This window comes from Maylandia zebra, linkage group LG1 (genome assembly GCF_041146795.1).
Source record: "Maylandia zebra isolate NMK-2024a linkage group LG1, Mzebra_GT3a, whole genome shotgun sequence".
NCBI lineage: Eukaryota > Metazoa > Chordata > Actinopteri > Cichliformes > Cichlidae > Maylandia > Maylandia zebra.
In genome coordinates this window covers 10504247-10531427 of record NC_135167.1, presented here as the reverse complement: position 1 = coordinate 10531427, position 27181 = coordinate 10504247, and the positions used below count along the sequence as shown (strand labels likewise).

Sequence of the window (27181 nt, the reverse complement as noted above, 5' to 3'; positions counted from 1 at the left end):
AGGATACTGAACTTTAGTAAGCATTAACTAAAAAACAGAGTTAGCAGCATGAGTACAAAGGCACAGTGAACCAGTATTAGAAGTGCTTATCCAACAGTAAAACTAACTGTGTTCATAATGTCTATGACAAACAGATGAAGTTAGCAATAGCTGAATGCTTAAAAACTAAAACAAAAGGAAATAAAGAAAGAAAAAGCAATGTTAAACTGTATAGAAGAAATTCTTTATTATCATCGTGTTGATACTTCAGAATTCTTCATAGACATTTGTCACTCACGATCAATAGGACATTGGTGTTGTACATAGCATTACTCTAAACGTAGTCCAGTAAAGCCAGGGTGGGTTTTTTTTCACATTCATATGTGACAAAGTAGCCCAAGGTTACATGGAATATAATTTTTTTTCTTAGCTATACATCAAACACTATATTATGACTATGGACAGTTACGTTTAAAATACTTTACATTCACGGTTTGCTATAAACAAGTTGATAAATACAATATTAGCTATAACAAAAGAATATATTCATATATTTCTATATCTTCTTATATATTCCACATATATTTGTTTTTTTCTTTGTGGCTTTATTCCTTTTTCTGTTATGATTCAAGGTTAGACTCCTTCAACTTCATCCCAATAAAAAAAACAAACAAAAAAAAAACAAAAAACAGGAGAAGATAAAAAATATCACTAATACAAATTGTTGGCACTTCTATGATGATGAAAACAGGAACACTACAAGTCGTGTTTCAAATGAAAATATAAGTGTTATAATCAAATAACATAATCATTAATATACAGCACAAGAAAACGAAGCATTTGATTGTTGTATTCTGTGTAATGTGCGCTAACAGCATATAGCATGGTTTGCAACATAATCCCAATACACAACTCACACACACACACCCTCACACACACACACACACACACACACACACACATGCTCTCACTGTCCTTTCTCTCATTGTCTCCTTGAAGGAAAAGCCACAGAGATTCTTTAGAAGCACTAAACAGACAAAAAAATGGAAGATAAAAGTCACACAACACAAATACAAAGCTGTTTGTAACAGTTACGCCATTTGTTTTGGTGAATTTTTTCCCCTGCACCTTAAGTGAGCAGCCAGAGACTAACCAGGTTATAAATTAGCCATTCTTTGAGGCTAAGATTTAATTATAAGTTTTCCTTATGCTTCTGAAAGCGTAAGAGCTGAACGAAGCCTGCCACTGTTCTTTGAAGCTTTGGAGTAATACATGCATTATTCCCTTTACTATAACACAGTGTGACACAAAAGGATTGTTTCTTCTTGGTTTTTCATTTGATAAAGAGCTTGACCTTGATGCACTGTTGACTCCCAGCTCTTTGAAATTTGTGTCAAAGGACTAGGAGATTGCCATCCACAAAGCGGTTGGATTGTAGTGGGTTCCTGAGTCGACACAGTGTATTTTATTTCTTTGTCTGTGAACTGTAAGAAACATAGAGTGTCTTGCTTGATAAGGCACTGACATTGATAAGTCACTGTGCACACAGAATGGTAAGAATAAAGACTTTCTTCCAATAACAACGCAATAATAAAGAATCTTTAAAACAAGTTTCAAAGTTATAACATTTTTAGTCCCCTGTTTAGTAGTATACAGGGAAATGGGATTGCTTCTGTTTTAAGTTTTATACCTTCCAAGAGATAATGAAAAGTGTACAAAATGAAAACTAAGGTGTATAAAAATCATGAGCAAATAACTGTAAATTTTTCCCACAGTGTGATCCTCCCTTGGTAGTGGAAGCTGTAGAATGATTTCCAAATGTTAGCAGGCAGGCTCTTGAATCAAAATGCTTGAAGCCACTGTTGACAACAAAGGCCTTGGGTGGTAAATGCAGAGAGAAGAGGGAGGCTGCTGAGAGAGGTTGGAGCCTACTGTTCTTCTTGTCTGTCTGACCACAGGTGGCACACAGGAACTTCAGACACCAGATGTGAGGATGGATGATAGCATTCTGGGTACTGTATTTGTGATCAGATGGCCAACCAGTGTCTGAGCTGTAACACAATAGATATACTCATCCATACTTCATTGCTTACTCACAAGGGTCTGTTTTATCAACATGCTAAAAGTACCTTATTATATTTTGATATTGTTCTCTGTTCAGTAAAATGACATTACATTACATTTGTAAGTCTACCATACATTTTGTTTGCCTCTCATGCACACTTTGAGACAATAGTCAATAGTCAATAGTTAGTAGACACACCTGTGTTCAAATCCAAAATAATTACAGCCATTTAGCCAGTTCATATTTAAACAAAAAAATGTGAGCCTTACTTTGAACTGCCGGACTTTTCCTTCAGCAACCATGTGATGTTCATGTTCTGGAGTGATGCAGTAAGCTATCCTCTGCAAAACAAGTAATTACGACAAATCAGTTCTAACAGAAGCATGTTCTCTATTAAGTACACACACACAGATAGATAGATAGATAGATAGATAGATAGATAGATAGATAGATAGATAGATAGATAGATAGATAGATAGATAGATAGATAGATAGATAGATAGATAGATAGATAGATAGATAGATAGATAGATAGATAGATAGATTTTTTGAATGAGTTCTTCTAAAGAACATGCAAAATACTTTATCATGAGGAAACTTCAGCCAAAAAAATGAATAGGCATCATAATAGTTTTCAGCACATGCCCTGAGAAACCTGAGAATAATATTTATCACTGAGGATCAATGGGAAATGCCAGAAGGATGAAGGAATTGTTACAATGGAGTGGCGTTAACAATAGTTAACTGCTAAGTGTTCAATATAGGTCTCAAGAGTTTAACAAAAGCAAATTCACACAGCATTAGTGTACACCAATGGAAGTGACTGAATCTAGCTACTCTTATGTAAGATTAATTTTCACTGTGTTTGATGCTCTATTTTATGTGTATTGTATACGTATGAAGAGTGATGCTTTTTTCACCAACTACTTATTTATACTTCTAGTTGCTCTTTGCACTAAAAAAGAAATAATAATTCTGAGCGATGATCCTTCAAATCAAAAACAGGTTAATCTAAGCAAAAAATGATGTTTGCTTTGGGTGCGAGATTGAAGTCCATGGTGAAATATTGGACTAGCAAATGATCAGAAAGAATGTTTTTTTTTCCAGTGACAGATGAGACCCATGAGAAAATATCCATCAAAGAATATAGATAAATTAGATTTTTGTTTTAAAATGTTTCTAACAAAGTGCTTCCTACAGTGAAAACGTCTTTTATATTTGCTTCTTTTCAATGATCAGCCTGCTGAAAACCTTAGTCAATATATATATATATGTCTTGATACACACTTAATCATCCAGGTAAGGAAATTCAAGAAAGTTGAACCTGTTTATCTGGAAATTGTGTTTTCAGTGGGAGAGACAAACTGAAGAAGTCACTTGGATGAGTCACGAAATTAATACAGTTACTTTTAAACGTTGTGTGCTGAACATATCCTGATACAAACCTCTCGGAAGGTTCCTGATAGACTGCAGAACTTATACATCGCATAAGAAGGAACCATCAGCATGGAGGACAATGCCACACCCCAGCCGATTTGGTTGGCCCATTCAGGGAAGACGTAGTTATCATAGCTCAGGTCTGATGATGTCAGACTGGCTATTACCACAAACTGTTGAAAATAGAACAGAAAAGAGAAGAAAAAGAGAATAATAGACACAATATAAAGGTAAGATCTATTTGGAGTGATAATGGTCTTAATGTCTGAAATAAAACATGCATAGAATTGTAAAACAGGCAACAAAGGCAAAAAAAAAGGAAAAGAATAAAAGGCAGGAATGTAAACAGAAGAGTGAAATAAAAGCTCAGCCAGGTGAATGGGGAGTTGAAGGAGCTTAACATGTAACTGCTGACTAATGTTTTTACACAGGGTTACAGCTTGGCGGGAGAGTGTTTTGGAGAGGATGTGTAAGGTTCTTGTGCAGTTTGCAGTAGGGAGATTGCAAATACAACTAGAACTATTAATTGAGACTAATTAAAACTAACCTGAAACTGAGGAGGTTTTAGATAAGGAAGAATTAAAACGGATATAAAATGCATCTGGTCTTTAATTGCAGGTGTAACCATGAAGATTTTTGGTACATATTGCAGGTTGTTGCTCATTATAGAATTGTGCTCATGTTCATAAAAGCAAAAAGCTATACAAGGGGTCTATGATTTCGTTTGTGTTTTAATAATTTAGGTATGGTAAAATTAAAGGTTTCTAGACAATTTAGAGAACCAGTGAGAAGCATAATTAGATGATCAGAAACTGAGTACTACATTTAAATCACCAATAGGGATGGGAATTGAGAATTGATCTGATCAGTTCTTCAAAATTGTTAAATTGCTTGCCTGTTGATTCCCCTTTTCATTTCCACTTAGCACTTGCACTGCTACAATCAGCTGATTTCATTTCTTGTGGAGTGTAGAGTGTGGATATGACCATTACTTTTAAAAGGACGAGAGCACGATGGTAAAGTGAAAACCAGGACAGAAACAACTGCATTATGTTGTTAACCCTAGCTTTTTGCAACCATCTGCACAGACACTGTGCTAATGCTAAGCTAGCCAAAAACCCAGACTGATGTTAAAGCTGAGTGCTCAAAGCTGGCAGCCCAGCAGCCAGACCCAAAATTTCAAAAGGTAGCAAACAGATGAGCAATCAGGCTGCAGCCTCCACTTATACCTGTCCATGTTTCTAAAGTAGAATCACTGCAGCGATCACTTTAAAGTCTCTTTGTGTCCATCTTTGCTTTGTGTTGTTGGGTTTGTGGTCATATCTCAATACTACGATAAAGATCATATACTGTATGTGTCATTAGGATAGAGATTTGTGTTGGTGTATGGGACTATAGCCCATAGATTTACATTGTTAAATTGTAATTTAAGACAATGTGTTTTGGGTCATTTTACAGAGAAATGCAAAAGTAATGTAACAAGTAATATAATGAATTACTTTCTCCTCAAATTAATTATGCAAAATACTCCATTACACATATTACACATATTACACAAATTTGTGTAATAAATAACTTTTTTTGAGTAACAACCCCAATACTGATTACAGTAAAAACAGTAAAGTTCTCCCACATGCACAAACATTTGCCCACACAATAGGCAATTAATTTGCATTAATGGAATGCCTTTGAAATGTTGCCTAGTGATGGTGGTGACACCAACAGAGCCAATAACAACCCAGTGAAAAACAAAACGAAAATCAGTAAGGAATTAAAGCAATAAGACATTGATAATAGAATTGGAATCACTAACTCCTTATCAATTCTTATCCCTAACAAGCAACACACATGTGCAGAACATGATTGAAAAATGATATTTATGAAACTAATTTAATCTGTTTAACTGTTTATGCTTCAATAAACTGTTCTCCATCTCTCGTGTACTAATATATGAGAGGAAGGCATGTGATTGATCCCAAATTCTTTCAGCATTCATTGAGACAGTATTTTCCCAAGTCTTGTGAATGAATGAATGCATTCAGATTCTTTAATGAAGTTGGCTGTAAAAAAAACAGCAATGCTTCTAATGGCCACAAGAGTTTGTTGCCTTGTAAGACATTTTTGCCTGTAAATCTAAGTTATAGTCCAGAACAAATTATTACTTCACACAGAGAAACACATGGACACTTAAGTGTATTCACTGACTTAAAAAGTAAACACTGAATTCACTGCCATATCGCTGCCATATTACTTATCTCCTAGCTTACTAACAAATTAAACTTTTTAGTTTTCAGGAAGGATATGTATTCTGTTGGTGTACAAAAGCATGTAACCCGGGGAATTCCCTGTATACGAAAATGTATACATAAACAATGGTAACTTGTTATTATTCATTACAATATGTAATTTTACTAATTTCTGCAAACCACCACGCATATATATTAAAGGAAGCACATGGCTGTCTACACCCACTTTTGCATAACAGTGAATCGAGCAATGCGCTTCCTCTAATGCACGTGGAATAGCGCACTGCTAAATCCACCTGCCAGTGAGGAACTCGCCAGGAGGCACGCTAAGGTTCAAACAATTCTCCCTTATCCCACCCTCCTTCTGTGCTTATGTGCATATGTGCTCTCTCTGGTGTAGTAAATGTTTTTGTTTTTTTTAAGTTCTCTATTCTTTCTCTGTTTTTTATTATTTCTCATGTTACATCTTGCATGAGCTAACCAGTACTGTATCACTGAGAAGGAAACTTAATGCTGGAATGAAATGGACCTGCTGGATTATCGTAGGGTCTTTACCTAGCAATATAAAGCACCTTGAGGCAGCTATTGTTGTGCTTTGGTGCTATATGGCAGCCTCGCCTCTGTCAGTACGCCCCAGGGCAGCTGTAGCTACAATGTAGCTTGCCATCACCAGTGTGTGAATGTGTGTGTGAATGGGTGGATGACTGGTTGTGTAAAGCGCTTTGGGGTCCTTAGGGACTAGTAAAAGCGCTATACAAATACAGGCCATCTAAATAAATAAAACTGAATTTAATTAAATTGAATTGAACTGGACCTCAATGCAGCTTTCAAACATTAAGAATGCAAGATATTCAAATAAATTAAATAAATAAATACATAAAGTAAATAATAATTCCAAGAAATCCAGTCACTGATTCTTGAAACATTTTAGTTTTATCTGGCCTTGCTGAGTTTGTGTCTTGGTCTGAGCTCAGATACTATGCCTGTCCCAGAGTATCGGACTACAATCTTTCTTGTTGTTGCCGCTCTCACCAACAGAAAAGCAGGGCTGACATATTTCCAGCACAGCCTCCAGTAGAGTCCTGGCTTGAAGCCCATCATTCGCTCAATATCTTCACTGAAGCGATCCACACCTGGGGCGAGCATAAAAAGTTAAACAGCGAAGGTTACTAATCAGTGTAGGCTTCAGCCAGCTCTTTGTGCCAAGCATGTAGTCTCACTGGACACAAGGAGAAAATGCAACATGGTTTACACCCTCATAGTCCACTATTATTTTTCATGAGTGACCTGAGATAATCTAAACCTGACATAACCCATCAAGCATCTTATTCATATCATTATTTCAAAGAAATGACCATGTTGTTATCAACATTTCTTTCTGCCTCCTAGATATTTTAATCTATCTATATCTATCCAGTTTTGCTTGTCTACAGATGACTTAAAAGATTAGATAGGTGTGATGTGCCAAAAAGTATTCTGTCTTGGACTTGGTTTATTCACTTTTCTCTCTCTCTCTCTCTCTGCCTCTGTACAACTCTCTTAATGACACTTTTAAGTCAAGTATGTTATCTTGTTCATCCCTGTGCTGCAATAGTGCAAAATACAAACAAATGCAAACTGGATATGTGTTCCACTAAGGCAAAACTCATCACTAAACTTAATTTTCTGCTTGTTGGTCTTCCCTTGCTTAACCTATGACAGACTGTCTGCTTTTTTCCACCATTTAAATTTCTGTCTTATCTATCCATTTTCTTCTGCTAATCCAATTCAGGTTCACAGGACAGAGAACAACTAAGTTTTGCACTGATTTGCAGAGATCTTTCCCTCAAAGGAGACAAGTGGACCAATTCCATACCAGTAAAATCCTAACAGGATTTTAATGGGATAAATGTTCATCCTCTCACTTTAATTGGATACCTATCTGTATAATATAGATACATATACAGATATACAGATAAATAACTTAACAGAATATTAAATAATAAAGAACACCATGGGCATACCTACCATAAAACCACGACACTCCAATGGCCTCGATCAACACACCAAAGAGTATTGAAGTCCCTGCTGCATGCCTATCTAACAAGGTCAGGACATACATTCCACCCTACAAAGCAGGAAAGAACCATCATTTAGTGTGTGTGCCATATATAACTGTTTTACTTTGAAGATAATGCAGCTGGTGAAATCAACCAACAAGTCTCTCTCAACGTAAACGAACTAATAGACATCATATACAAATTTTGTTCTAAAAGATTATTTAAAATTGAGTTTGTGGAGTTGGCATCTCAGGATGATATGCCATGCACATTTGACGTAAGTAAATCTTTGATTTGGTCTGTTTCCTTTCTCAAGGATACGCCAAAAGAAAGGCATCATTCACTTTACTAATAATTTTACTGATCTGATAAAGGGAATAAACCATGTGATTCACTAACACAATTTCATCCTGTCTCCAAAGTTTATATTTCCACAGTCAGCATGAATTTTACCTTGCTGGTGATACCATGTGAATGAAAACTGAATATTGGCTTTAATTAAATTATGATTTGTTATCAGAGCTGGTCTTTTTCTTTGAAAGAGTTTGTTTCGTGATGGCATCAAGTCATGAGACTGAGTCCCTTGCATTTTAAATGTCAGCTGTGTTTTACAAAGCAAAAGTATATTACAAAAGTAAAATATTTAAAACAATATTTACTAATTAGATATTCATGAATAAGTAAATAAGCAGATAAACATCCAGTCATACTGACGTTGGTAACGCAGAGCAGAGCAAACAGGAAGGTTCCAAAAGCTGTAGCGAAGGTGAAAAGCTTTCGGTTTCTTTTGAGAATCTTAAAGTCATCTGACAGGCCTGTGATGACTGCCTCCATGCCACCCATCTGGGAGGGGACACACAAAAAGACACAAGACACTCAGAACTGAATCTGAGCCATAAGTGAACTCCAATGGCAATCATACAACTGCAACTTTGCAATTTCAGTCAATACTGTTATGGCAGTGTTTTAGCTACAAGAGGTGGCTTCAGAGGAGAAAAACCTTAGTGAAATATCTACATATCACACAAAATGGCGATAGATATGGTATATTATAAAATAATTGGAAATCCTCAAATCTGTACAATATTTTATGAAATAATAATAATTGTGAAATAGTTATTACTCTGTCCTAAGATTAGAGTGGGATACAGGGATGCAGATCATCTTTAAATATGTTAATAATATCCAAAATACAAACTTTAGGTATTTGGCATGACTGACAGTCTAGATGACTTATGATATAAGAGCTTTTTCATGCAAAAATTCATTTGGTTATAGTGTAACAATATTTCTATTAATATTTATGTTTGTAGTTGTCAATTATCTGTTTATTTTATTCATTCATTTTATTATTATTATATTTCTGTTCTTTTACTGGCATGTTGTTCGCTAATCATTTGATGACACCTGAAGCCACACATACATTATGCTAGTTTCCTTTTGTTTAAATGTACCAACATTTTTCATGTTTTGTGCCAATAAAGAGTCTAATGAAATAAATACCGTTATACTGTTTAATATTTTTATTACACACCCCAATCTGTTCTATGCAATAAGTGATTGGATCGATAAGTTAATTTTTTATCTATCTATCTTATCTATCCTGTTGTTGTAGTTTAACTTGACAATGTTAACTTAACTGTCAAGTCGACAATACTGCCAAGCAACATACGACATGTCACACTGAAAGAGAATTGTGTACACATTAAGGTCAAACCATTGTGGACACTTTTGTGTAGACAGTGCTAAAGGAACTTGGCCATATGTGACCTCTGAGTATGGTGTGAGTGGAGCTCTATTGCTCCTCAATGTCTTTTTGCTGCATTTACAACTGTGCTTGGAGGTGTCTACTTTTGTTGCATCATTTGTGAACCACAGTAACACATTTTTCTCAGAGTGCACATTATTATTTACACTTTTTTCTCTCTTAATAAAATTATTTCTTGTTGTGCATACATAATAATGTATTTCAGCTGTAACATTCACCACACAACTGCTGCCTTATTTTTGTCTTTGGGCTTTTATATATTTTTACAACTTAACATATTTATTTTCCACTTGCATAATGTGTGAGCAGTGTTGGGAAGGTTACTTTTAAAATGTATTCCACTACAGATTACAGAATACATGCCCCAAAATGTATTTTGTAACGTATTCCGTTACGTTACTCAATGAGAGTAACGTATTCTGAATACCTTGGATTACTTAACAACTAGATTTTTAAATCTTAATATAAAATGAGTAACAGTAGGGTGGACATTAGGTAAGGCTGCACTTTTTGCAGCGATCTATAGAAAACTATTCCGCACGTATATAAAACAGGTCCGCGGCTCCGAACCGTAATAAAGGGACCTCTGGCTAATACATCGGGTTCGTGTCGGGCTCGTAGCCGAAAACTAGCTTTAGTTTGTTGTCTGGGTCAACTTTGCTAACGAGAGACAGAGAGAAGCGTTGAAAGGCTGCTCCAAAGGAACTTATTGTTTCGGAAGAAAACACGAACACAGTGTACAGTCCAGTCTTAATAGCTTACTTACAACTGGACTACACTGCCCATGAGGCTACATTCTTTAGAGCTATGATTGTAAACACTCTGCCTATTGCCTTCATATTAAATAATTTTTTGAACAATAATTTTTAATAATATTTCTTCACGTCATTATGCGGGCTGCAAGTAGAGGTGACATGGGCCGTGAGATTGAGACACAGGCAATAGAGCCTCTTAATGCGTGTTTTGTCTGGGCGTTGAAACCAAAAATAGAGAGGGCATAGTCTAACATATGAAACAGGAAAAGACCGCCATGTAATCCCTTTATTTCAGCAAAGTAACTATATTATGAATACCACCTTTTTAAATGGTAACTGTAACAGAATACAGTTACTCATATTTTGTATTTTAAATACGTAATGGCGGTACATGTATTCCGTTACTCCCCAACAGTGTGTGTGAGTAATTATATATTTATATATAAAATATAGAGATAATTGGAAAATAACTGTTTATAAATAAGCGGTCCACTTTCAGTTGTAAGGATATGAGTTTAGTTTAAGGAGCTTCTGTAATAGTCTGTAGTACTTACTGCACTGTCAATGCCTAAAGTCAGCAACATGATGAAGAACACAATGGCCCAAAATGTTGAGCCCGGAAGTGTTGAAATTGCTTCAGGGTAGATTATAAACACCAGACCTGCACCTGTATATACAATGAACAATTCAGCGTTCCTGTATGTATCTATGTGTATTCAGTATTAAGTACAGATGATCGAATACTGTATCAATCGTTCCAAAGTTAAAAATCACATATAAAATGCATTACAGCAACATAGGTTAGTGAGTGATGTCAGTCTTACGAATGCTTTTGCTGCTATGTGAAAACTTACCCTCTGTTGCCACATTTTCTACTTTCACCCCATGTTTTTTAGCCATATATCCGAGCACAGAGAAGATGGCAAACCCTGAGAAGAAACTGGTAACGCAGTTCACAGTGCTGGTCAAGAGAGCATCCCTAGATTAAGAAAGCACATGCAAAAATAAAAAGTTAAGAAGGAACAGTTTTCTTTTTTTCGGTATACCTTCTATTTTTAAAAGTGCCAACTATCCGACCTTTTCGATCTTTATAGTACACAATAGTTCCAATGAGCTAGTATCATTCGTTCACATTCTATGGCATCAAACATTGTTAAATCACTGCTAATATAAGTGCTTCTCTTTTATGGTAATCTGCATCACAGTTTGTACTGGGTCAAGAAGGCAAAAAAGCTAAAATGAAGCCGAATGTTACTTGTTATCTTTCAAATGTTTCATGGATTGATTTACATATAATACATAATGAGAAACTTTTGTCCCTTGCTTCTAGTAGGTGGTTGGAAAGGCGATTATGGTGCTTGGTCACTAACTTGCTGCTGTTAGACCAAAAGAACAAATCCAACTTGACCTTGACATCTTTATTGGTTTAGTGAGTGACTCATCTCAACAACAAAAAAATTTCTACCCCCTAACACCACCCCTTTCGACATTTATTTTTAGTTTATAGGCTGTGAAAAATGTATTTTTATTCAATTATTTGTATTCATTTCACTTCTGTAAATGTATTTAATGTCAGGATCCTGGGTCTCTCGACCCAGCGTTTTGAGTTGTTTGTGTCTTTGTGATTTTGCATTATGATTAATGTTTCAGGTTATTTTTGTTAATCTTAGTTTATTCCTTAGTGTCCAGTGTTCTAGTTTAGGTTGCAGGTTTTAGATATCACCCTGGGTGAACATTGGGCGATTGTGGCTCAAGAGTTGGCAGTTCGTCTTGTAGTCGGAAGGTTGCCGGTTCGAGCCCTGGCTCGGACAGTCTCGGTTGTTGTGTCCTTGGGCAAGACACTTCACCCGTTGCCTACTGGTGGTGGTCAGAGGGCCCGGTGGCGCCAGTATTCGGCAGCCTCGCCTCTGTCAGTGCGCCCCAGGGCAGCTGTGGCTACAATGTAGCTTGCCGTCACCAGTGTCTGAATGGGTGGGTGACTGATTGTGTAAAGCGCTTTGGGGTCCTTAGGGACTAGTAAAGCGCTATACATTTACCATACCTGAATCAAATGATTAGTTTATTACCAGGCCTCTGGAGAACTTCAAGACATGTTGAGGAGGTAATTTAGGCATTTAAATCAGCTGTGTTGGATCAAGGACACATCTAAAACTAGCAGGACACCGGCCCTCGAGGCCTGGAGTTCGACACCTGTGCTGTATTCTCTGTTTAGTTCCCTGTGTATTCAGTAGGTTCCCCTCGTGTACTTGCCCTCTGTGTATCTGTGTTTACATTGTGATGTTAGTTCTGGTGCCGTGTTCCCACTCCTTGTGTTCTGTTTCCTTATCCCGTCATGTGCTTCTTCATGTTCTCTTTCTTCCTCCAGGCTGTCTCTGTATGCTTCCTGTTTTAATTTGAAGGTCTGTGTCTCATGTTAGTGTATTCTGCTTTGCTTCTTTGTCTTGTCAGCACTGATTTCTCCAAGCTTTGTTCCCCTCCTGTCCCCCATTGCCTGATATCTCCTGTGACTATGTAAGCCCTGTGTTTTCTCGTGCTTGTTGCTGGTTTGTCTGTGTTGTCTCCCTGAGTCTCCCTGTGTTCCTCTGCATGTCATCCTGTGAGTTTTGGCTTCAGTTTCATTTGTTAGGTTTTTCCAGTTTAGGTTATCTCTTAGTTCCTGTCCTCAACACCTCCACTTTTGTCTGTAGTATCTCTACTTATAAAGAAAAGCTCACTCATCTCATCAAAGTCAGTGCCCGCATTTGGGTCCTCTCTTATCACAATCCCGGGGAAATCATTTACATCTGTCTCGTTAAACAGGTCTCTGTATGTGATCCCCTACAATTTTCATTTAATAAGACGAATTAACATAGTTTATTAATAGTTTAATGATTACACAAACATGATTAGATTTTAACTGGAATCTGGTGTGTTTTGATATTAGACTTCCTGTTATTTTAAGCTGTTTTTCTTTGTCATAATAACTTCCTTTTCCATTTGTTAATTGAAAATTATTAGGCTAAGTTTTAATTAGTAGGACTTTTATTTCATTATTTAATTATCATTATTTTCACTATTTAGCTGGTGTTCTGTCTCTGTTGGTATTCAAACAAAACTCTTTCCAACTTTGCTTGTTTTTCCAGGCTGCTGCCTTTCAAATAGTTCAAATCTGCTCATTTGCCACTAAGGGCATAATGCAAATTCCACCTGCCAGCAGTCCACTCACATTTCTAAATGGGACATGAGAGGAGGAAGGCAAAAGAGGCCTAGTTTGGGGTTTAGCAAACGTGAATAAATGAGAGAGGACAGGACAGCAGGTTCCATAATGCATATATCAGAGTGTAGTTAAGATTTAGCTTGGAGGCCTCTGTTATGACTATTATTTATTATCTACTTATTTGACAATATAAGCAGTTAATAATAATATTCACTTATTTAAGCTATTTTTAAGCAAGCGTTGTCTGCCTGTTGCACAAAGCAGACAACTTTCTCTCTTTCTCACTCTACACACACACACACACACACACACACACACACATTCTCTACCATCCTAGAGGGCGTCTCATATATATATGTACATATATATATATACATATATATATGTATATACATATATATATGTATATACATATATATATATATATGTATATACATATATATACATATATATACCATAGGTCAAACTCAAAGTGTTTTGCCAACAACATTTCCCTGTAAGAGGACAACTGCAACCTAATTATGTGGAAAAGATTAGTCAAGTCTCCAACCACATTTCCTACGTTTCCTGAGGAAAAGCAGCATTTAAACAGACCGGTGAACATACAGCCTTTGGCTATTATTTGGCAGCTCTTCCTGGCCTGTACTTTATCTGCTCTGCTAACACCTGTTCATTGGGGTAAGTTAGACAGATTAAGATCACCTCTGCAGCATAATCCAATTAAAAGCTGAAAAAACAGGGCAGCTTAAAAGCAGCAGGATAAATTTTGCAGTGGGCTTATTTCAGATTATCACAAATATAATGCAAACTTTTACCTGTAACAGTTGTTGTCAAATTTGTTGTAACTAGAAAATGCAATGAGCACACCAAATCCTGCACCCAGCGAGTAGAATATCTGTGTTGCAGCATCAGTCCACACCTATGCCAAAAGTAACAAGAAAATGTATCAATTCCTAAAGAGAGGGTTCCCACCTAAAATGCCACACAGCCATAGGCTGACGTGAATACACTAACTTTCATTACTTCCCTGAATATCATCTTTGAGAAAACAAATCATTGTCTACCTGCACCTTTTTTTAATCAGCCAGGAACACCAGGCTCTATTTTACAAAACATGTCAGGTATATTATTTATGGATGTTGTGCAAATGTTTTGCAAAACATGAATATCAACCCTTACACACATACATGAGCTCAGACAGTGGAAGACTGTGTCTCAAGATTGTGTGTATAGAGCACATTCATTCATATACTGTACATTCATTCAGTCTGGGAGGCACTAATGAAATTTAGCATTTAACCCTAAGCATGACATACTCCACCCACTACATAACAGTAACTCAGAAAGTGGGCTGTGTAAATCGACTTAGACACTGACATGACTGTTTTTTTGCAGCAGCAGGTTAAGTAATGCACCTGAGGGTTTCATGACCTAACTCCTAACAACAACTCAATAACAACTCAGCATCTGAAAAAAGCACAAAAGTGTAAATCTGCATAGCACTGAAACAGGGAATTTCATAGTCTGTCTCTGACCTCTAAAGTTTTTAGTCGCTTGAAGTCAATAGAGAGGTAAGCTTTGATGCCATCCATAGACCCATCTAAAGTTATGCCTCGGATCAGCAGCACAAAAAGGACCACATAGGGCATTGTAGCTGTAATGTACACCACCTGAGTAGGGAACAAACAGAAAACAAAAAGGAAATCATACTTTCCTTTTTTTTCAGTGAACCGTTTTTTCAGTGAAAACGTGCAATACAATGAACTGTGGATATGAACAATCATCCCACTTGGTATAAAACGATTGAGAAAAAACTAAGAAAACTGTTTGTTGATCCATGGCTGTACCTTGCCGGACGACTTGACACCTTTCCACAGGCTGAAGTACAGGATGAAGACTACCACGACCAGGCACAAAACCAACTGCCAGCGAGGCCAGCCCAGGTCCTCGATACCACTACTTTCATGAAGATTCAACACACCCCGTCTGCAAAAGATGATAAATAGCATTATATCATGACACCAAGAGGGTTTATCTTGCCCTTTTCATGCAGTGTATACTTCCATTCAAACAATTTTTAGTATTTCACAAGCTATTTTTGAAGAATTACACAGCATTGTTGGTAAATAACAAAGCCATAAATCATATATCTATTAAAAATTATACAAAAAACAAGTGCTATATATCAATTTAAACTGTCGTGTAACACTGCTTTTAGCATAGGTTGTCACAGATAAAGCATCTTAAATTCATTTATGTATTTATTTTACACTGAAGCTATATCTTACCAGACATGCTTTTTGATGAATAAGCTCATTCATTTTCTACAACAGTTCGGGTAGTCTTAAAAATAGTAAGTTAACAAGTGTCCTGGGTAAAAACAACTTGTGGGACAAATGTGTCCCAACATTTCCAACTAGTAGCTGATGGTTTCCTTAGTTTGTCACTTAACATTGTTGGCTTGTAAATGTAAGGGGGCTTGATCTGTGTCCCAGCATTTTGAGTTTATTTTGTATTTTTGATTCAGATTCATTTGTGTCAGCTGCGTTTTCCCAGGTGTTTCCACTTCCCTCATTACCCTTCTGTGTATTTAAGTCCTCTGTCTCCCTCTGTTCAGCGTTGTTTCGTCTGTTCGCCTTAGATCATGTCACATCAGGTCCCAGGATTATTTTATGCTTCTGTTCAGTTTAATGTTAATGTTTTCTTGTCATGGTTTTCATTGTTAAACCTAGTTTATCCCAGTTTAGGTTTTAGTTTAATTTTTTCTAAGCTCTCTTTGCCTTGTTTTTTGTTTTGATATCAGCATTAAAAAACAGCTTGCTTTTTGTTATACTTAGTTTTTCTCTCCAGTGTCTGCTTTTGGGTCCACACCTCAAACACTTCGGCCTGCCCGGCTCTGACAGTAAATTTAAGGGATGAAAGTTGTTTGAAATTGGATGAAAACGCATCTAGCTTCCAGGCTTTCGAAGTGAATTAACTGCTTTCCTTTGTCACCCAACTGCACACAAATGCTTTGAAACTGTCAATAAAGACCTATGGCATTGTTCTACTTTTATAAGGCTATTCCTCAAGCAAAATGCTACTGTAAGATTAAAGGTCGTGGTTCAAAGATTCAAGTGCAGTGTTATGAAACAAAGACAGACAAATGGTATCTCTTCCTTCCCTATCTACAGTAAATATTGTTTTCATCTGCTAGGCCATTCTTTGAATGTTTGCTCTAGAGTAATGGGAAGGAAGTTCACAGCGTCCAATGCTTAGAAAAACCTGTACACATATTGTATGGTGAAAAGTTCATCTTTCAGGTTACTTAATATGTCATCCTAAAATATTAGTATGTCTTCCAGCACATCAAAAAATCACTTTTCTTTCATAACACATTTAGAAGCAATACAAAATTGGCAAATTTAAGTTATAGAGGAATTAAATGAGATAACAATGTCTTCATGAGTGCATTTTCTTCTGAATCTTTACAGTGACTTTTCTTGATGATCAAATTAATTTTGGGCAAAGATTATAAGACTACACACTGGTCATAGATGGATAAACTCATGAGATCTTTCTTTTATTGTTAACCAAATAGAAATTTTTACTTTTAAAAGTTTCAAAGTGCCACATAATGTTGGATTGATTATGAATGTCTTCTAAGGAGCTTGAAAAGAAAGTGAGTGAATTTTTTTTAAAGATCTTTAGGTAAAGAAGTCCAGTCGCTTTCTTCCAAGCTCCTTAGACTACCATGACCTGAATGAATGAGAACCAACACAGACATAATGAATATCTGTTTTTATACAGTTATTCATTACTATTACTAAGAAATATCTACAGTTTGGCTGAAGAGTATAGAAAATAGTATGATTTTCTCTTTAGATTAAGATAACAGATAAATGAAATGCTGGTTTTGCTGTTTTTAGGTGTGGTTGCAACATCTGGAATTTATTTAAAATAATAGTAATAATAATAATAATAATTATAAAATAATAATAATAAAATGGGCAGCACGGTGGCACGGTGGTTAGCACTGTTGCCGCACAGCAAGAAGGTCCTGAGTTCAATTCCACCATCAGGCCGGGGTCTTTCTGTGTGGAGTTTGCATGTTCTCCCTGTGTTTGCGTGGGTTCTCTCCGGGTACTCCGGCTTCCTCCCACCGTCCAAAGACATGCAGCTTGTGGGGATAGGTTAATTGGATAATCCAAATTGCCACTAGGTGTGAATGTGCGAGTGAATGTGAGTGCGAATGGTTGTCTGTCCCTATGTGTTGGCCCTGCGACAGACTGGCGACCTGTCCAGGGTGTACCCTGCCTCTCGCCCTATGACAGCTGGGATAGGCTCCAGCGTCCCCCGCGACCCTGAAAAGGACAAGCGGAAGAGAATGGATGGATGGATGGATAATAATAAAATGTTTAGATCTACTCAAAAGCACTGTGAAAGGAGGCAGTTGTTGGAATGCATGAAAAATGCTTTCCAAAGCATCAATTTAGGATTCTGCATCCATGGACCCCAAGAGATCAGCCTGTCCCAATGAGCGCTTGTGATGGGCAACAACCCAAAAACAAGCCAGGTCATGATATTATAAATTGTTAGATGTTGCTCCAGAGCTGCTAAGTACTGGGAGTTGGTTTGATTTTAATTGGATATCATTATCGTGCAGTTAAACATTTAAAAGCACTTGTGTTCCTTTCACATTTGCCCTAAGACTTTCCTCAAGAAAGATAAAATTCAATTGGCATGCAATGTTATGGGCTGATAAGCAGTGGAACTGGATTTGGATCTGATATTCAGGTTGCTTACACAACAGCCCGACACAAGTATCCTCAAGGACATGCAAACTGAAGACTGTTCAGAGACAGACATTTGCTGATCTTTTTCAGATAATGTATTCAAAGCTATATGGTCTTTGGGGAAGAAGATGCTCGTGTGAAGACATCAGTTTATTTGAGGAGAGGAGCTGAGAGTCTCTGCTCTGGCCTGTAGGCCTCGTCTTAGTGTTATGCTGTAATGCCCCAGAGCCTCCTTGCTCATCTGATAGCATTGCTAAAGCACTGCCAGTACATGCGCACTATAACATAAATCCAGGCCCCTTTGGCCGAGTTACTCTAAACACATTTAGTCTAATCGTCACTCACTAAGCCAGTTGTTCTGCTATCCCAACACTCACTGTTACCATTACTCATCTCTGTATATTTGAAGCTAGCACACTACTTTACATTCAGCCTGGTTTTCAAGTTGCTTAAAAAATTTGAAAAAGCACATGTAAAACTCAGGACCAAAGTCCTGAGTGTCAAGTTACACCTCTATGTAATTTTAATCTGCTTTATTTAATAAATTACATGTGATTGGAACAATTATTTCAACAAATGTTAAATTCATGTGTGCGGCAGAAGCAAAGGCAGTTTCTTCAAGTGTCTGTGAAATTAGATATTTTAGTTCAAATGAGAGCTATTTATCAAGTCTAGTTATCCTTGACATAACATCAGATGTGATTGCTTTCAGGCTAGATCCGTAGAGAATAGATATTGTGTACGATAATGAAAGGAGTTAGTGTTGCTGACTTAAAAAAATATTTCTAGTTGTAACTTTGGTTGATAAGCTCATCATTTATGTTAATAATATACTCTGACAGGAGGAAAACATGGAACATGTTTTTTTACAGAATCTGTCTTTAATCAGATCTAATGAATCATGTCTGATTACACTTGTCATCAGGGAGACTTAAGGATGGAGCCTAGTGTGTGCCCAAAGCTTTAGTACCTGGGAACAACAAATATAAGACAAAAAAACAAAAGTGAATTAAGAAGAAAACTGGATTGTGTGAAGTAGTGTAGACACACAACATACAATGTATCATTGGATGCTGGCTCTTATTTTAAATCAACTGAAAGAATCCACTAATTTTTCAGCTCTGTTTCATTTTATTACTTTGGTTCACTTTTCACAGTTAGTATTATATAGCTAGCAAAAAAGTATAGAATCACATCTAATGTGTCAGATATTTGTTTCAGGAGTTGGTAGAGACCGGAAATTGTTGTTATAAGAGGAATCATACTGTAATATTACTGAAAGCTTAAAAAACCAAATTACAGCACAGACCAGATGGAAAAGAGTTTTATATTTCTTACAAGTTTGTTTTTGTAAACAAAGCCTAGTCATTATGTTATTTTATTAAGAAATTACAGAAATACAATTTAGAATTGTGTAAGGTTTCCCAAAGCAGTTTAGCCATTTCAAAAGTACTTTGAAGCAAACTATTAGACTAAATATTAAGTGAAAGCCGGTGGTTTTTTGACATGTATGGCTTTAAGCAATGAGACAGCAAAGATACTATGTTTTATGGTAATTGAAATGATTCAGTGATCTGGGTATTTAACGTTTGGAAGGCTTCTTTGATCTGATACTGTAAAAGTTATCATATTAATCACAGAGGAGTTCCCAGCAAATCTCTTTTCCCCAGGTCAGATTTTTTGGCAGAGATCATGTTTTTGGCTGTCCTTACGTGACTCCTGCAGCTGACGTCTTCCAAGCTAAACCCTTTTACATGATTTAAAATTTACTTTGATATCACCTATATAAGGCCAGGTCAGCCATAGTGTATGTTTGCTGTATATGTAATGTAAAAGCTCTTCCTCTCAACTGACTTGATATAAAAGAAGTGGAAAAAGATTTTTTTTTAAAAAGGACATCATCAGGGACATCATTCAAAATAATACAAATCTATGAGAAAACTGCAATCCATGCAACAGAATTGGTTGTCTCACCTCTATCTATAAAGAGCCAATCAAAAGCCAAAAGAGGAAATTCTTGTTGATCGACTGATGCAATAGAGGTTCACCACATTTTCACTTATGTAGTTACAGAAACCTAGCTCTATTTTTTAACATACTAAGAATGTACGCAAGTATACTTTCTTTTCTCCTTTTTTTGCTTTAGTAACATAACATGAATCACATGGTCTTGGTTCAATGATCTCATAAGCCAGATAGTTTAATTGTGTCCACAATCTGATTTGAGCCATTGGCAAGATAGCTGTCAAATGGAAAGACTTGGTTCTAGAAGAATTCAGTGGAATAAACTTCCATTGAATAAAATTCCATTGAATTTTATTCAAAATTAACAATAGTTAGAAATCATTATTTTATGCTATAATAAAATCCCATCAGATGTTTGCATGAAAGGTAACAGTGAGGTGAAAAACCTCAAATGAGTTATTATTAAACACTTTTTAGGTCTTTGTCAGATATTTTAGTGTTACTCTGAGGGTACAAAGGCTGTATCAATAATCAGGCTTTTTTTAATTTTGGTTGAAAACAACCAATAAACAAGCTGGTATAGGATCATTAGACCCTACACCAAAGAATAATCAACTGACAGCTACTTCCTAAAATATTTGTCATATCAGTTTAATTGGTTGACAATATGTGTACACGCTTGCTGTCTTCTGCCTATAATGTACTGCACTGAAATGCTGTATTTGGCACTTAGGTTGGTAAACCATGTAAAGTACAACCCGTTTTTTGAAGGCATTATATTTTACAGTTTGTTTTACTGTTGAACTTTGATACACACTAACTTCGTGTTACAAACTAAGCTCAAAAGGTGAAGCAAGAGAACTGTTGACTCAGTTGGCCTTCCTCATGCTGTGCTTTGGCATTGCTCCTGTGTTCAAAGCTAGCTGTAAGCAGGAGGATTTATTGTCCCCTGCAGTGCGAGATCTGTCTTAAAGTACCCCATTGTTGTCTGTGAATGAAGCTCAATAATACATGAGGAATATATATTCTGAGATGTGGTTTTATGGATCCTGTCTATGCTTTAAGTAATATTGCATCACTTCTTTGAGGATCTGACGTAATCCAAAAGGTTAGAGCCTGCATGTGAATACTGACCTCTTTGTGTTAAATAAAAAGTATTTGGTACCTAAAACAAATCAAGTTTAAGGGTTCCTGAAGTTTGAAAGATAACTATATATACTGATTAAATAAACATACATGCTCAGCCGAATGGGAGTGAAAAATCTTGAAAAGCTCATTGGCTGTGGTGCACTGTCAATGTATTCTGTGCGTCATGCTTAGCATGTGTCCCTTGTATTGTCCAAATCATTTCACAGACTTCCTCTGGACTGCACAGTCAGTCTTCACAGAAGCTGGGGAAGAACTGGCTGTCTTTGAAGTATAAACAGATGGAGTGTTTTCATTCACTTCAAAGAGTGCATTTCAACTTTTTATGTTTAAGCCTTTTACAGTGAAAACATTTATAGCTGGACAATTTTGAAGTCTTCTACTTCTGTTTCCATAACTGGTAGTTTCCCTCTAGAAGTATTACTTGGGTTATTTTAGCCAGGTGTATATGTTATTCTAATGTTATTGTGAGAACAACTTCAAAACTAGAATGCTTCACTTCAGTATGTCATAGTTAAAATGTAAATTATTATACTGTATTCAGTTTACTGACTCAGGCTAATTGCATCTAATAAAGCAACAATACAAAAAAAACAAATACTTGAGTTTTGAATGAACAAAACATTTAAACACTGTCTTATGAAGACAGCAAGTTCCTGTTTAAGCAGGTCAAAGCACTGTCATCAATTAAAAAAAAAACCCATTTATATACAATACTGTGATGAAGATCACTACATTTTTTACGTTTACTATTTACTGATTTACTATTTCATTTACACTATATACTCAATATACATTTAGCCTTCAGATTTTCATAAGAGTTTTACTAAAAAACAGATGTAGACATGCTTCTGGTTTTTAATCTAATGATTTTGTCACTCATCAAAAAAGCTAGATGCTAGGATGTTCCTTTGCTTTGAATTTAAAAAATCTGCCAGTTTTCATTTTTGTTAAAATCCAGTACTCTAAATAGTTTATTGTCTGACAAATTAATTTCAGAAATCACTTACTCATAGTATTCTGCTGCCGGTGTATTCTTGTTCTTGGCGTATGATGTGCTATTATCAGGAAGAGATCCATTGAATTCAGTGCAGTTCACACTATTCCAGCTGTTCCCACATTTGAGCCATGGCAGCTCAGTAGTCATGGAGGAGAACAGGTAGTGGAGTGACCAAGCAATGATGACATTGTAGTAGAAGCCAACATACAGGGCTATGAGAATCACAGTGTAGCCCACACCTAAGGAACATTGGGTTATTAATGAGAAAGAAATTACGGCTTATTCTCACAATATGGAATTCATGCAGTTGTCAAGTTCTTTTTAAAAAACACTCCAATGTGGTTTTTTTCAAGATAATTTGTAAAAATAAGTGTATAAAGCTGGAGGTATAATAAATAAACTATGGAAAATGAGGTGGAGTTCACCCATTACTCAAGAGAAAGCGATATAATCAACAAACAATGGGTAACACAGGCAAATAAGCACTAGAGGTTGCAGACATGGGAACAAGTTTTTGTTTTATCGTTTCGCCATTACCATGACCTGCACCTATATTTTTTCATTGGGACTGTAGTAAATGGTAAATACACATATCTGAAAATTTACCAGTATTTTGAAAACAGAAATACTGTCCACACACACACACACACACACACACACAAATATATCCACTATATTTTCATGGATTCTGGGTGGGTTATTTTGCCTACTCTGGAATGTAATGTCCTTGCATGAAGCAGAGAAGCCCATAAACCCATCACCCACTCATTCTACGCAGGAAAAAAAACAAATCCGCCTTAGCACAAGAGCCAACAAAAGCAGTGACTGGTGCTGTTTTAACAGTGGAGACAGAGGGACTTCTCTGGCGTTTTTTTAAGATACACGTTGTAATACCTCCTTTATTGTTAAACTTTTCAAGTTTTTATACTAACTTTTTTTGTACATTTTGTCAAATGAAGTTTAAACAGTTATTGGTTGCATAAGTCGTGATTAAAAAAAGATTAGGTTTCTTCTCAGTTGATTAGTTTTATTCTCCTACATATTTCATTGTCTAAGTCAGGGGTCCCCAATCTCAGTCCACGAGGGCCGGTGTCCCTGCAGGTTTTAGATCTCACCCTGGGTCAACACACCTGAATCACATGATTAGCTCATTACCAGGCCTCTGGAGAACTTCAAGACATGTTGAGGAGGTAATTTATCCATTTAAATCAGCTGTGATGGATCAAGGACACATCTAAAACCTGCAGGGACACTGGCCCTCGTGGACTGGGATTGGGGACCCCTGGTCTAAGTCATCAGGTGCACACTAGTCTACTAATATTTAAAGTCTGCCAGGAGCACAAGTGTAAGTCATGTGTATGAGTATTGTAAAACAAAGTTCTAAAGCTTCTGACACTAGAGTTACAACAATATATGAACATGGAGTAGCTTGTATAAACATTATATGAAAGCAACAACCTACCTCACTGAACAGTAAGATACATAATAACATGTGGCAGAGTAGCAACATGTTGCTACCCTGAGTTGTTGCTATGAAGATGCAGAAGATAATTTATTGATGCAGGTAATAGTGATGGACTTAGCCTAACAGTGGTTCTTTCACTGTTAGATTGCAAAAGAGAGCATACAAACTTTAGTACAAGGCCTATAATCTATGAAAATGTGTGGCCAAACAGTGTCCACTAGCTATTCAGACTATAGCATTCTATTGCACGCTGTAGATCTGTTTTGTTTTTAGGTAGTAACTATCCACATGTTTTCTGCACTCCTGCTGATTTTTTTTAACTGTGTTGTAATACCATTGCAGAATTTTGCTTTGCAAAGAGCTGTTGAAATCAGCATCTGAAGATTTTGGCACATATTGGCAGTCAGTTATCCTCATAAAGATAACAGTAGGGAATCAGTGCCAGCGAAAATATGGAGGGCAAGACTTTGGGAAAAAAAATACAAGGAGAGAAAAACAATTCACTCTTATTCTGACAAAATATCTAAATATTCTGAGCGTCTACAGTTGGTTTACATAATATGAAAAGCACTTGTCATTTTGGTGGTAATAAATTAAAGGTTTTAAGCTAGCTGCAAACTCCAGTGAGGTCACTGTCCTTTTCTGTAAATCTAAAATAGACTGGGTTTTATTGGAGTTGTTTCAGTGTTCTTCTGTCGAATATGAGTGATTAAATTGTAATCATCTATTTTCCTTAGCGTACTGTTAACATTGGCCTAGTGTGGTTTCGTTTCACTCGTGGAAAGTTGACATTTTAGATTAGATTAGATTAGATTAGATTAGATAGATTTGCAGAAGGCTGCAAGGTTGGAAGTACAATAGGTGAGGGATTAAAGAAAATACAGAGAGATGAAAGAGCCAATGTGACAGACACTAGTTTAAAGTGACACTATGCACCTCTGAGGGCGAAAGGACAAGAACAGATGGACAAAATTAAAGGGCAAGACACTGAACAGAAGCAAAAACAACATGACCAAAGCAGGTACACAGATTAGGAGATCAGTGAAGGGTGAAGTATATAGACATACATGGCTGTGCAGGTAAATGTAGAGTGTCTCTGTGTTTGGGTGTGTCACAGTTCACCTTTAAAGACGGGGCATATTTTCCAAACCGTAGCTGCTCCTTCTCTGTTATATTGGCCTAAGGCAAGCTCCATGTAGAACAATGGCATCCCGGCAATGAACAGGAAAAGAATATAGGGAATCAAAAAGGCACCTGGAAGGAGAGAAATAATATCAATTAAATATTAATAAAAAAAAACTAACAAGGGTGCCTGATAGTGAAATAAGTGCCAAACAAAACACAATATTCAAAAAGAAAAGGAGAAAGGAAGTGGTAGGGGCCACAAACCATAACATACTTGTAAAAGCAGCACACTATAACATAGAAGTGGGATGGCTCATGGCTATTTTCATGCTGTGCCTCAGTAGCACACCCACCAAAATGGAAACAACCTCTCACAATTGAATTGTTCTTGACATTGTCCATCACAACTGACACATTATTCACAGTAATGAATACATTTTGCTGAGGGCCTATATGATTGACAGGTTGGCGGTAGAGGTGACCACTGTGAACACAGACCACAACATGTTTTTGTGAATGCATATGCAGACAAACATATAGGGCGCACCTTCTAGTGAGCACTCTGTTGTCATTAGTGTTGAAAGTAAAACACCACTTTGTTTTAAATTCCTTTGTTTATTTAACCACACACTGTACTTTTTTTCTCTCACTGCTGTATAGCATCAATGCAGTGTTTGGTAGTTTTGTAAACAATCCATAGTCCATTAAAGTCCAGTTTACATACATTGGCTAAAGCTATTAAGTACATTTGAAAAAATATATATTTTAAGTTGATTATCTTGTCCCCAGAATTTATGAGGAGCCACAAGCCACTTTAATTTTTCGTCACTTTCCATTATTTATCTGACAGTTTCAAATCATTAATTTCATGTCTTGTCATCAGCTCATTTAGTTAATTAAAGGATATTTACTTTATTTGCTTAGGAAATAAACATAAATTTATTTTTATAAATAATAAAATAAAATAAAATAAAAACAGATTTACACACACTTTACACACACGTCTCATCGTCATCCTCATCCTCATCAATAAAGGAACACCAGTACAGAAGAAAATTTTACTAAGGGCACCTAGGGTAATTTGTAGTTCATTTTCGCTGTCCGCTATCTTTGCCGTTACATTACGACTATTTAGTGACAGAATCAGTCTGGTAATTAAAAAATAAATAAGCATCTTTATATACACTCGTATTAGAAACAGAGGCCACATACTCACCCCCTCCATTTTTGTAGCACAAGTAAGGAAATCTCCAGACATTAGCCAGGTCCACCGCGAAGCCAATAACCGACAGGAGAAAGTCTATTTTCTTGCCCCAAGTTTCTCGGTTGTCCTCGGAGGAGGATCCGGGTGGACCTACGCGACAACCATTGGTGGGAATGATCGAGGAATTTGTGTACTGGACGCCGTTCTGATCCTTCACTAGAATCAGTTCTACCTCTTTTTTCTCCACATTGCACTGTTTCATTGGGGCAACCGATGAGAGCTTGTGCTCTGGCATAACCTGGATATTCATCTTCTCTGCAGTGAGTACGAAGCACACGCTGGCGCGGCGCTCTCACGGCCCCCTGCGGGTTCTGGTGAAGTTAACGGTCTGGGTCGGTGCGCTTGAATAAGGACCGCTATCCCGCCGGCAAAAAGCGGATACGCAAGTGTTCTCCGCCGACACTACAGGTGATACTCCCGTGTACATGGGCTGAAAAGAAAAAAAAGAGTTTAGAGAGATTTGGTGTTTGTGCGTAAAGTTTCAGTTACGCACAGCGGGAAACTTCTTAGAACTGCGAAGATGGAAAAAGCGACGTTATTCGTCCTGTAGGAAACAGACCTACTGAATCCGAGTTACTATTATTAGTAAACCATTAAGGAAAATGCCTGTGGAATCTGATGTAGTGAGGAATACGAGGCGACAAGTGAAGCATACTTCAGAGTAAAATCCTCTCTACGTCACAGCGCGCACTGAGCGCATTGTGCGCTGAACAATCTACTTAACAATTACCTAAAACATTAATCATAAGGATAATTTAAAAAAAAGATAAATGGTTGAATGCCATTGTTGCTAACGCAATTTAAAGTCCTGCAAATAAAAGGCTTCCCCCCATACTTGGTAAAGTTAAGGACACGACTCTATGACCCGATACTGTTGTTGTCCAGATGCTTCTGAGGGAAGACTGCCCATTCTGAAGGAACTTTAAGGCTCGCCTTCTCCAGCAGAGACGATATAA

General features: G+C 36.8%; 1 protein-coding gene across 3 annotated transcripts; it reads right to left on the bottom strand.

Annotated features, from left to right (window-relative positions):
• Window positions 1-211: 211 nt before the first annotated feature.
• Window positions 212-27181, bottom strand: slc6a2 (solute carrier family 6 member 2). 3 transcript variants are annotated; one of them, XM_004539666.5, is made up of 15 exons: window positions 27061-27181; window positions 26178-26655; window positions 24959-25090; window positions 22382-22610; window positions 15333-15471; window positions 15021-15155; window positions 14301-14404; window positions 11144-11268; window positions 10844-10956; window positions 8481-8609; window positions 7735-7834; window positions 6760-6860; window positions 3490-3654; window positions 2314-2385; window positions 212-2030 (listed from the first exon to the last, which is right to left on the bottom strand). In XM_004539666.5, the coding sequence occupies exons 2-15, from the start codon at window positions 26473-26475 to the stop codon at window positions 2007-2009; spliced, it is 1866 nt and encodes a 621-aa protein (XP_004539723.1). In that variant the 5' UTR covers window positions 26476-26655; window positions 27061-27181; the 3' UTR covers window positions 212-2006. The 3 variants fall into 3 exon arrangements, with proteins under 3 accessions (XP_004539723.1, XP_024662033.1, XP_076733379.1); XM_024806265.2 differs by lacking the exon at window positions 27061-27181 and adding an exon at window positions 26785-27040; XM_076877264.1 differs by lacking the exon at window positions 27061-27181 and having other exon boundaries at window positions 26178-27040.